This window comes from Puma concolor, chromosome B4 (assembly GCF_028749965.1).
Source record: "Puma concolor isolate L17-30 chromosome B4, mPumCon1.1.hap2, whole genome shotgun sequence".
Classification (NCBI taxonomy): Eukaryota; Metazoa; Chordata; class Mammalia; order Carnivora; family Felidae; genus Puma; species Puma concolor.
In genome coordinates, this window is record NC_141673.1 from 113,392,163 (window position 1) to 113,405,031 (window position 12,869).

Below are 12,869 nucleotides of genomic sequence, written 5' to 3' on the forward strand. Positions count from 1 at the left end.
CTGCAAGGTGGCCCACCAACAGTGAAGCTTCTTGTACTCCTGCTTTTAGGTAGTTTGGCCTTAAAACTACCCGGGGTATTGTCTGTTGGAGAATTGCTCTTGACAGGCCCTCTGGGAAAAGAACCAGTAGGAAAGAAAATAAGGTTCCGCAAGAAATTGTGTGGCCTTACGTTTAGCCCTTACCATCCCCTATGGATGGACGCCTCATACCTTTGCCAGCAAAAAGGACCTGTATAAGAGAGACATATGGATTTGAAAGCCCCACTCTGGTAACTAAGGAGTGTATCTATGGACACAGGTCACTCTAACCCCTAGGCCCACTTGGCCCCCAGGAGGCATTCCAGGTGATGATTGAACCTAGTCGGTTAAAGTACAGAATGGTTCATTGGTTGCTAGGTGCACTGTCTCTCTGAGAATGTATAAGGCGTGGGTTTCTAAGGCCCTCTTGGCCCCCTTCCTGACACCTCGGACCCAGGCGAACACTTTTGTTCTTCAAAACCACAAATGGTTCAGGGAAACAACTAAGAGGTCATGTCCTTGTAACAGTTCCACTTGAGGTGTTGAGAGATAAATGATCTTTCGTGAAAACAGCAAAGCAAATACTTTATAAATTATAGATAAACATAGATACATAATAAAACCAATAAAAGAAATTAATCAATAAGCAAAGGGCAGGAGGTAACGTTATGACAAAACAATCATGTTGTTCCTTATTGGGTGATTATACAAAGGAACAATTTTAGAATTGGGTAATGTTAGAAAAACATAGATGACATATGTTACAAGAAAATCACTAGTATATATAATGCCACGTTTACTGCAATAAATCGGCCAGCTCAACACGCTGCTGTTGTTTGTGTCCATTTTTATTTTAGTTTTTTATTTTAGTTTTTTATTTTAGCTTTTTATTTTAGTTTTTCATTTTTGTTTTAGTTTTGCTTTATTTTCACTTTTTTGCCGACGCTGTTCATCCTTCGGGAACCCCTGGACCTGCTGGAGCTGGACTCCAGCAGGAATCTACTCCTGAAATCATTGTACTATATGCTAACTAACTTGGATGTAAATTAAAAATAAATAAAGTAAATAATAATAAAAATACAGGAGGACTATAAATAAATGAAAATATTCAACTTCAAAAAAGAAGTCCAAACTTTGTGATAAGTAGATCAAAAAGAAGCTATATTGCCTATCTTGTGAAAGTACCATTTTTCTTATTCCATCTTGTTATTACAAATGATATAAGAAATCAAAATTATGTTCTCTAAGAAACTGATCATATAACATCAAGTTTGTTATAAAAATTCACAATCTAGGGAGAATCCTATATATTTTTGTTTTATAAACAGGAAAGGAAAACTATTAAGCATTACCTAATGAACGCTTGTTTGGTGGATTAATGAGCACATAATTAAGTCACTTAAAGCTGAATATTAATTGATATATAGATTGATTAGAATAAAATTATTTTTAAATTGAGAAAGTCTGCCCTACATTTGAATTTCTTATCTTCTTTTAACAACAGAACTAGAGCTGAAATACTTTAACTCTTAGACTGTGTTTTACTTGCCCAAACATCATGAATTTCTACTTACCTATTACTTTGTTTAAATCTAATTGAAGTATTAGATCACTAATTGATGGATTAATTGCTGGAATATCTGCCATATCTGGAAGTTCTGAGGCTACTTCATTTTTGACTGGAATAATAACAGATTGCCAAATTAGTTGATTTAAAACTAAAATTTTATTTACAGTACAATTATAGCACATAAAATCAATTAGAAATATTTTACTATATAGTTATTCAGCCTTATTTTTTAAGTTCGTTCATTTGTTTGTTTGTTTGTTTGTTTGTTTTTAGCATGAGCAGGGGAGGGGCAAAAAGAGAGAGAGAGAGAGAGAGAGAGAACCCCAAGCAGGCTCTGTGCTGTCAGGGCATAGCCTGATTTGGGGCTCTATCTCAGGAGCCTGAGATTATTACCTGAGCTGAAATTAAGAGCTGGACACTTAACTGAGCCATCTGAGGTGTCTCTAGCCTTATTTTTTTTGTTTTGTTTTTATTTAAATTCCAGTTAGTTAATATTAGTTTCAGGTGTACAATTCAGTGATTTAACACTTACATACAACACTCTGTGCTCATCACAAGTACACCCCTTAACCTTATTTACTTCACAATTTAACATACATTATCCAATTGAATACAAACATGTCTAATAATTTTTAAAACTTTATCAAATAGTTACCATATGTCAGATAATATACTAAGCATTTTTCAAATATCATCTCTTTTAATCCTCACAATAATTCTAGGAAGTAGGTATTTCATTCCCATCTACTAGATAAGGGAAGTAGAGCTGAGAAAGATTACGAATATTTTGGAAGTTCATATTCTCAAGTGCAAAATCTTGAAATGAATTTTGTTCTTTTAGAATCCAAAACCTAGTCTCTAGATAGTAGACTCAAAGGTCTACCAGGACTAAGCATGCAATGTGAGTGAAATGACCTGGTGATGTTTGGAGTGGCATGAATGACAGAAGTGAAATGGAGAGTATACATTTATTAAAAATAAAAAGCTATTACTCCAAATGACTGTTACAAATGCAGGCCTGGTGTTCCTGGGTCATCAACATTCTCAAGGGAATCCAGAAATGTAGATATTTGCAAGGGATTCCAAGATTGTAAAATATTTTCAAGTAATAAAAAAGTTTTATGCATGTTTGTAGGACAAAGGAAATCATCAGCTATTGTCACAAAAGAATTACCTAATTTTAGAAAAGAATTAATTCTAACATATGGGTAGGATTTAAGAGCAATATTTCTTTGTTAAACATCATTATTTACCTACCAGTATATCTATCATCTAGTAACAGGAAAATAAGATTTAAAATCTTGAGGAAATCAGCACTTTCAAAAACAATACCAATGAGCAAAATATACCAGAAAAAGTGGAAAGAACAATTAAAAATTAAAATTCACAATTAAGCTAACCTTTTCAAAAGTTACAGGCCCACATATTTTAATGTGTGGGATTCTTTATATTACATCCTATGCCATAGCACATAAAAAGAGAATTTATTTTTACAAAGTCAAAATAGTCACTGCAAAGGTATTAACATTGACAGACATAATTGGCATAGGGATATAAAAATACTACACAGAAAAAATATATATATAATATAAATTAATTTATAGTAATTTCATAGTAGGTCTTCAAATACTTGTATGTGTGATACACTTATAGTATATCTCAATTCAGACTACCTGCATTTAAAGTGCTCAATATTCATATGTGGCTAGTGGCGGCCACATTAACAGTACTGATTTAGAATAAAAATGCAAAAATCTTAAATTAATAAGTAAGGAAATAGAATTGAGAATTATTAAAAAAACAGCATGGCATCATCTAGTAGGGTTCATTCCCAAAATACAAGCTAGGTCATCTATAATATAGTTATTATAATAATGGTTCTCAAGAGAAATGATGGAAGATTATCTTAAGGTAAATATAACTTACAAAACTTAAACATACATTCCTTTTTAAATTTCCCCAAATTTATAGAGATATAATTGCCATATAAAATTGTATAAGTTTAAGGTTTACAGTTTAATAATTTGACACACTTATATATTGCAAACTGAATACCACAATGTTAATATGTCTATCACCTTACATATATGCATAAAATAGATAAATATATTAGCACATATATAAACAAGCATATGTAATAAGTATATATAAATATACACTGTTTAATCTTTAATATATAAAATATATAATATAAATAAAATATATTACATTTATAATGACAACATTTAAGATGTACTTTCTTAGGAATTTTCCAGTATAGAGTATGGTTACCTATAGTCACCATGCTGTATATTACATCACAAGAACTTATTAATCTTATAAGTTGAAGTTTGTAATCTTTGACCAATATTTCCCCATTTCTTCTACTCTCAGGCCCCTGGCAACCACTATTATACTCTATGTTTCCATGAGTTAGCACTTTCTGATGACATATATAAGTGGGATAATACAGTACTTGATATTCCTGTTTGACTTATTTCACTTAGCATAATAGTTTCAAGGTCTATCCATGTTGTTTCAAAGAAAATTTTCTTTTTTATGCCTGAATAATATTCCACTTTATATATTTACCACATTTCCTTTATCCATTTATTTGCCAAAAAGATACATAGATTTTTTTTCCTTATTTGGCTAAGGTGAATAATGCTGCAATGAACGTGGGAGTGCAGATATCTCTTTAGGGTTCTGATTCCATTTTCTTCAGATACATACCTAGAAGTTATGCTTAATCACACAATAATTCTATTTATTTTATTTTATTTATTTATTTTTTAGTAACCTCCATATTGTTTTCCATTGGAGGTATCAATTTACATTCCCACCAAAGGTGCATACAGGTTCTCTTTTCTCCACATCCTCACCAGCACTTGTTATTTTATGTCTCCTTAATAATAACCATTCTAACAGGTGTGAGATGATATCTTATTGTGATTTTGATATGTATTTCCTTGACAATTAGTTACATTCAGTATCTTTTCACCTACCTGCTTGTGATTTGAATGTTTTCTTTGGAAAAATGTATACATTCAGGTCCTCTACCCAGTTTAATTGGATTAGTGTTAATGCAATTGACTTATATGATATATTTTAGATATTGACCTCTTATACAATATGCAGTTTATAAATATTTTTTCCTATTCTTCAGGTTTCTTTTTCATTTTGCTGATTGTTTCTTTTACTGTGCAGATTTTAAGTTTGGTTAGTCCTACTTGCTTTTGTTGCTTGTGCTTTGGGTATCTTACCTAAAAAGTCATTGCCAAAATCAATATCAAGGAGCTTTTTCCCTGTCTTCTAGGAGATTCTTCTAAACTGTCACAGTTTATTCTTTAATCCATTTTATGTTGATTTTTGTATATAAGGGATCAATTTTATTCTTTTTCATGTGGATATCATGTTTTCCAACACAATTTATTTCCTCATTGAGTATTCTTGGCTTCCTTGCATAATATTAGTTGACTGTATCTGGCATAGGTTTATTTCTGAACTCTTGGTTCCATTACATTTGTCTATGTGGCTGTGTTTTATGCCAGTTTTGATTACAATAATTGTGTAGTATATAGTTTAAAATCAGGAAGACTGAAGCCTGGAAATTTGTTCTTCTTTCTTAAGATAGCTTTGGCTATTTGTAGATTTTGTCTTTCTTTCTTTCTTTCTTTCTTTCTTTCTTTCTTTCTCACACAATTTTTATGATATATTTTCTATTGCTGTGGAATTGCCATTCATAGGGACCACATTAAATCTATAGATGGCTTTGGGTTGCATGGGTATTTTAACAATATTAATTCTTCTGGGTTTTAAGGAAAGATGACAGCTGAGTAGCAGGACCCTGGGCTCACCTCTTCCCACAAATACAACTTAAATAACTATCAAACATCCTAAATATTCCAGAAATCAACCTGAAGATTGACAGAACAAATTCACAAGAGGGAAGAAAAAGCCCATATAAAAGAAGGTAGGAGGTATGCAGAATTGGTTTAGGGGAGAAATGAATTATGGGTGTTGCAGATGGGAGGGAGCTGTGGTTACAGAGAAGGTTGAGAGAGAGAGGAAACACATGAGATTGCACAAGGAGAATGTTTTCCCAAATCCACTGGCTTGGAAAATTAGAGGGGCTGAATTTTGTGAGTTATTACAATCAGTGTACCTTAAAGCCTGGAAAGTTTTTTTTTAATATTTATTTATTTTTGAAAGAGAGAGAGTGAGAACCAGTGGCAGAGGGACATAGAGAGCAGAACAGAGGATCCTAAGTAGGCTGCCAGCTGACAGCAGAGAACCCAAAACAGGGCTCAGACTCATGAACTGTGAGATGGTGACCTGAGCCAAATTCAAACACACTTAACCGACTTAGCCACCAGGTGTCCTTAGAGCCTAGAGTTTTAAAGGTCAGTTTGCTGGCAAAGAGCTCAGAGGACGCTGCACTGCTCCTGGAGAGAAGGTAGGGAAACAACCTGGAGGCAGACAACTTGGAAACAGTATCAGAAGAACACCTGGGGCACAGAGGAGAGAGATTATTTGCTTTTCTCAGAGTGTGTCAGTGAGAGGCAGCACTCATGGTGACACCTCTCCAGGAACAAAGGAATTGGCTGGCACGATTTCCCAATTTCCTTCCCTCAGCATACCTGTGGGAAGCAGCACAGCATTAACACTGGCTGCCTAACTTTATACACCAAGCCCTATGCTGGTGGGACTGCCGTTCTCAGTTGAACTTGCCTTAGACAGTGTGGTGGGTCCCTCCCCCAGAAACCAGTACAAATCTCTGCCCATACCATGTCTCCCAACCAGAGAGTTCTGTAGGCTTTCAGTTCTGGTAGAGGTGGTGTCAGGCCTCATTTCACAAACAGACCAAGCACACCTAGTTAAAACCCACTACATTCAGGCAAAGGACCAAACACTGCCCACAGCAGGCAAGGAGAGTCTCTTCATATGACAAACAGAGCAGCCAAAACACAACAGCAAAGTACACACAACACACAGTAGGGACATTTCCAGAAGTGACAGGCCCTGGGCAATACATGACCTCTTATTCATAATGTCAGAAGCAGTAGACATAACTGTCTTTTCTAACAAACAGAACAAGGCAGAGACTGAGACAAAGTGCCAGGATGGAGGTATTCATCCCAAATGCAAGAGCAAAATACAGCCATGGCCAGAGATCTAAGCAAAACATATAGAAGTAACATTCCTAATGGAGAATTTAAAGCAACAATCATAAGGATATTCATTAGGCTTGAGAAAGGAAGACATGAATAAGACTCATACCACAGAGATAAAAGAGGTAAAAAAAAATTCAAGATTAAGACAGCAATAAGCAAATTAGAAACATGCTTGAGGCAGAGGAATGAATTATTAACAACAGAAGACAAACTATTAGAAATTAATGAAGTTGAACTGAAAAGAGAAAGAAGAATTATGCAACATAAGTATAGACTTAGGAAATTCAGAGACGCCATCAAACATAATAACATTTGTATAATAGGAGTTCCCAAAGAAGAGCAAGAAGAGGGGGCAGAAAATTTATTTGAAGAAATAATAGCTGAAAACTTCCCTAATCTTGGGAAGGAAACAGATATCCGGATCCAGGAGACACAGAGAACTCCCATCAAAAGCAACAAAAGAGACCAACACCAAGACATATTGTAATTAAATTTGCAAAATATAGTGATAAAGAAAAAAACCTTAAAAACAGCAATACAAAAGAAATCCTTAACTTACAAGGGAAGACCCATAAAGCTAGCTGTAGATTTCTCAACAGAAACTTGGCAAGACAGAAGGGAGTGACATGATATATTCAAAGTGCTGAATGGGAAAAATCTGCTGCCAATAATATTTCACCAGCAAGTCTACAATTCAGAATAGAAGGAGAGGTAGAGTTTCCCAGACAAACAAAAACTAAAGATGTTTGTGAGCAATAAAGCAGCCCTCCGGAAATATTAAAGGGGACTCTTTGATAGGAAAGGAGAGACTAAGAGTGACAAAACAAGAAAGGATCAGAGAAAATATCCAGAAATGACGACAAAACAACTAACGAAATCACAATAAACACATATATATTAGTAATTACTTTTAATGTAAATGGGTTAAATGCTGCAATCAAAAGGCACAGGGTGTAAGAGTAGATTAAAATCAAGACCAACTACATGCTGCCTACAAGAGACTCATTTTAGACCTAAAGACACCTGTACATTGAAAGAAAGGGGATGGAGAAACATCTACCACACAAATGGATATCCAAAAGAGTAGCAATACTTCTATTAGACAAACTAGACTTTAAAACAAAGACTGTAACAAGAAACAAAGAAGGGCACTACACATTACAACAAGAAGATCTAATATTGTGAATATTTATGTACCAAGCATGGGAACACTGAACTATATAAAATAATAACAAACTATTGCAATAATAGGAGGGGAGTTTAACACCTCATTTACATCACAGGACAAATCATCGCTTCTCGGCCTTTTGGCTAAGATCAAGTGTAGTACATCACAGGACAAATCATCTAAACATAAAATCAACAAAAAGCAATGGCTTTGAATTCTTTTCAATTGCACATGGAACGTTCTCCAGAATAGATCACATATTAGGTCACAAAACAGGCCTGAATAAAATACAAAACCTTTGAAGTCAAACCATGCACCTTTTCTGACCACAACACTATGAAACTAGAAGTCAATCACAAGAAAAAAATCTGGAAAGATCAAAAATACATGCAGATTAAACAACATGCTACTAAAATATTAATGGATCAAACAGAAAATAAAAAAAGAAAAAAAGTACATGAACTTTTTTCCATTGGATATTATTTCCTTGTTTGTCAAAAATCAATTAACTATATAGTTGTGGGTTCATTTCTGGGTTTTCTATTCTGTTCTTTTGATCTATGTGTTTGTCTTTGTGCCATTATCATACTGCTTTGATCAATATAACTTGAAGTCTGGAGTTGTGATTCCTCCATTTTTGCTTTTGTTTTACCAAATTGTTTTGGCTATCTGGAGTCTTTTGTGGTTCTATACAAATTTTAGAATTGTTTGTTATAGCTCTGTGAAAAATGTTGGTGGTATTTTGATAGGGATTGCATTAAATGTATATTTTAGATCATTTTGGGAAATAAATACATTTTAAAAATATTTGTTCTTCCAGTAAATGAGATGGGTTGTTTTTCCATTTATTTGTGTTATCTTCAATTTCTTTCATTAGTGTTTTATCATTTTCAGAGTATAGATCTTTTACCTCTGGTTAGGTTTATTCCTATACTCTGTCCATCTGTGTTGTTTCTTAAATCACTACATTGTTTACCTGAAACTTGCACTGTAAGTTAACTAAGTGGAATTTGAATAAAAACTTAAAAAACAAAACAACCCCATTTTCAGTTGCACCAACAAAAGGAATAAAATTCCTAGGAATAAACTTAGCCAAGAAGGTAAAAGACCTTCACTACAAAAACCATAAAACATTGATAAATGTAACTGAAGACGACACAAGTAATGATGTTCCACTCTAATTGGGAGAACTAATATTGTTAATTTAAATGTCCATACCATGCAAAGTAATCAACCAATTCAATGCAATCCCTATCAAAATACAAATAGCATTTTTCACAGGACTAGGAGAAAGTATCTTAAAATTTGTATGGAACCACAAAAGACAGAATATCAAAGCAATCTTGAAAAATAAAACAAAGCTGGAAGTATCACAATCCCAGATTTCAAGATACACTACAAATCTGTAGTAATCAAGACAGTATAATATTGGCTCAAAAATAAACACATGGATCGCTAGAACAGAATAAAGAGTCCAGAAATAAACCCACTCTTTTATGGTCAATTAGCCTATGACAACAGAAGCAAGAATATCCAATGGGCAGAAAGAATGTCTTCAACAAATGGTGCTGGAAAACCTGAACAGCTACATGCAAAAGAGAGAATTTGGACTACTCTCTCTCACCATACACAATACACTCAAAATAGATTCGAGACCTAAATGTAGACCTGAAACTGTAAAATTCCTAGAAGAAAACAGGCAGTAATCTCTTTGACATTAGCCATAGAAACATTTTTTTTAGATATATCTCCTCAGACAAGGGAAAGAAAAGCAAATTTAAGCTGTTGGACTATAACAAATAACAACTTTTTACAACAGAGGAAATCATCAACAAAACAAAAAGTCACTCTACTGATTTGGAGAAGATATTTGCAAATGTTAGATCTGATACAGGGTCAATATCCAAAATATATAAAGTATTTATACAACTCAATACCAAGAAAACAAATAATCCAATTAAAAGTGGGCTCGGAACACGAACAAACATTTTTCCAAAGAAGACATACAGATGGCCAACAGACACATGAATAGATGCTCAACATCACTAATCATTAGGGAATTGTAAATCAAAGCCACAATGAGATATCATCTCACATCTGTCACAATGGCTTAAGTCAAAAATACAAGAAACAAAACGTGGTAATGAGGATGTGGAGAAAAAGGAACTGTTCACTGTTGGTAGGTATACAAGTTGGTGCAGTCACCATACAAAACAATTTGGAGGTTCCTCAAAAAATTAAAAATCCAATAATTCCACTATTGGGTTTATTTGCACCCCTATGTTTATTGTAGTATTATTTGAAATATCCAAAATATGGAAGTAACCCAAGTGTGCATCAAATGATGAATGGATAAAGAGATGGCGCGCACGCACACACACACACACACACACACACACACACAATGGAATATTGTTCAGCTATAAAAAGAATGAAATCTTGCCATTTGAAACAATATGGATGAATCTAGAGGTTACTGCTAAGTGAAATATGTCAGTCAGAGAAAGACAAATACCATATTATTTCACTCATATGTGGATTTTAAGAAACAAAACATGCAAATAAAGAAAAAAGAGATAAATAAAAACTAGACTCTTAAACATAGAGAACAAACTTGTGGCTGCCTTGGGGAGGGGTGGGTGGATGGGTGAAATAGTTGAAGAGGATTAAGAGTATACTAATTGTGATGAACAGTGAATAATGCGTAGAATTGTTGAACTATTTATTGTACACCTAAAACTAATAAAATGCTGTATGATAATTATAATTGAATTAAAAATATACATGTTAACAAAAAAAGAATGAGTCTTGGGTTTGGGACATTTCTCACCAAGAGAGATAGTACTCATACAAACTGTGCCAGGCTTACCACACTGTGTGAAAATTATCTTTCCTTTTTCTGCACTCAATGAATGATCAATATGTCTTTGGAGACTGTGGGTCATATGGAACCTGGACAACTCCAGTGTTTTATCTGTCCTCTGCCCAGATGGGACTGTTCCTTCTACTGTGGCACAGGAGGAATGTACGTAGGAAAACTGCTTGCCACCAGCCACTGGAAAAGACTCACTGACCATGGAACACTAAGCTGCACTACTGAAGCTAATCTTGCTTAGTCTCTCTATGTACGTAAAGTGTTGTTCCATTCAGTGCTTGACTGCATTGTGTTTTCATTAGCAACTCTCATGTCAAATGACATGGAAAAAAGTGTTTGCAGTTCTCCTCTGGGTTTAGTAACTGGTGAACAGTACCCTATACCCTTGGGATTAATAACCAGTATTCTATATTTTACTGATCTAATGTCTCCTTTTTCAGTCATAAAACTCATAAGACTCATCATAGTTAGATGAGTCCTTCCTTTTTTTCTTGGTTGTCCAGCTAAAAGTTTGTAAATTTAGTTTATGTTTTAAAAAATCCAATTCTTTGTTTTATTGATTTGTTTCTATTGTCTTTCCAGTTTCTGTTTCATTTATTTCAGCTATCATTTTTATTATTTCCTTCCTTCTGCTAATTTGGGGCTTCAAACATTTGCTAATTTGGGGCTTCAAAAAAATTTGGGGCTTCTTCTTTTACTAATTCCTTGTAGAATAAAGTTAGATTATTAATTTCAGATCTTTCTTTTCTCCTAATGTAAATATCTACAATTCATAAGTTTTTGTATGTTGTTTTTCATTTTTATTGGTCTCAAGATGCTTTCTGATTTACCTCTTTTTTTTTTTTTAATTTTAACGTTTATTTATTTTTGAGACAGAGAGAGACAGAGCATGAACAGGGGAGGGGCAGAGAGAGAGGGAGACACAGAATCTGAAACAGGCTCCAGGCTCTGAGCTGTCAGCACAGAGCCCGATGCGGGACTCGAACTCACGGACTGTCAGATCATGACCTGAGTGAGCCAAAGTCGGATGCTTAACCGACCGAGCCACCCAGGCACCCCTCTGATTTATCTCTTGATTGGTTGTGCAGGAGTGTGCTGCCTAATTTTCATATACTTGTAAAATTTTCCACTTTTTCCATTGTTGATTGTTATCTTCATACTATTTAATATGATTAAATATTTAATATGATTTCAATATTCTTAAATTTGTAGCCCAACATATGATCTATCCTGAAGAATGCTTCCTGTGTTCTTAAGAATAATGTGTATTCTGTGCCAGTCAGAGTGGTCAAAATGAACAAATCAGGAGACTATAGATGCTGCCGAGGATGTGGAGAAACGGGAACCCTCTTGCACTGTTGGTGGGAATGCAAATTGGTGCAGCCACTCTGGAAAACAATGTGGAGGTTCCTCAAAAAATTAAAAATAGACCTACCCTATGACCCAGCAATAGCACTGCTAGGAATGTACCCAAGGGATACAGGAGTACTGATGCATAGGGGCACTTGTACCCCAATGTTTAGAGCAGCACTCTCAACAATAGCCAAATTGTGGAAAGAGCCTAAATGTCCATCAACTGATGAATGGATAAAGAAATTGTGGTTTATATACACAATGGAGTACTATGTGGCAATGATAAAGAATGAAATATGACCCTTTGTAGCAACGTGGATGGAACTGGAGAGTGTGATGCTAAGTGAAATAAGCCATACAAAGAAAGACAGATACCATATGTTTTCACTCTTATGTGGATCCTGAGAAACTTACCAGAAACCCATGGGGGAGGGGAAGGAAAAAAAAAAGAGGTTAGAGTGGGAGAGAGCCAAAGCAAAAGACACTCTTAAAAAGTGAGAACAAACTAGGGTTGATGGGGAGTGGGAGGGAGGGGAGGGTGGGTGATGGGTATTGAGGAGGGCACCTTTTGGGATGAGCACTGGGTGTTGTATGGAAACCAATTTGACAATAAATTTCATAAATTGAAAAATAAATAAATAAATAATTTACACCCTTTAAAAAAAGAATAATGTGTATTCTGTTGCTTTTATATGTAATGTTCTGTATATATCTGTTAGGTATATTTGGTTT

The 12,869-nt window shown here is 34.5% G+C and overlaps 1 protein-coding gene and 1 pseudogene across 1 annotated transcript in view; one reads left to right on the plus strand and one right to left on the minus strand.

Moving 5' to 3' along the window:
- The window catches only part of LOC147579426 (uncharacterized), a 67,613-nt gene that overhangs the window by 48,609 nt on the left and 6,135 nt on the right, over window positions 1-12,869 (minus strand). Inside the window, exon 2 of the mRNA XM_086714618.1 lies at window positions 1,593-1,697. Within this exon, the coding sequence (XP_086570744.1) occupies window positions 1,593-1,697 (105 nt within the window). The remainder of the gene's footprint in view (window positions 1-1,592; window positions 1,698-12,869) is intronic.
- Window positions 8,033-8,163, plus strand: LOC147579427 (U2 spliceosomal RNA; annotated as a pseudogene).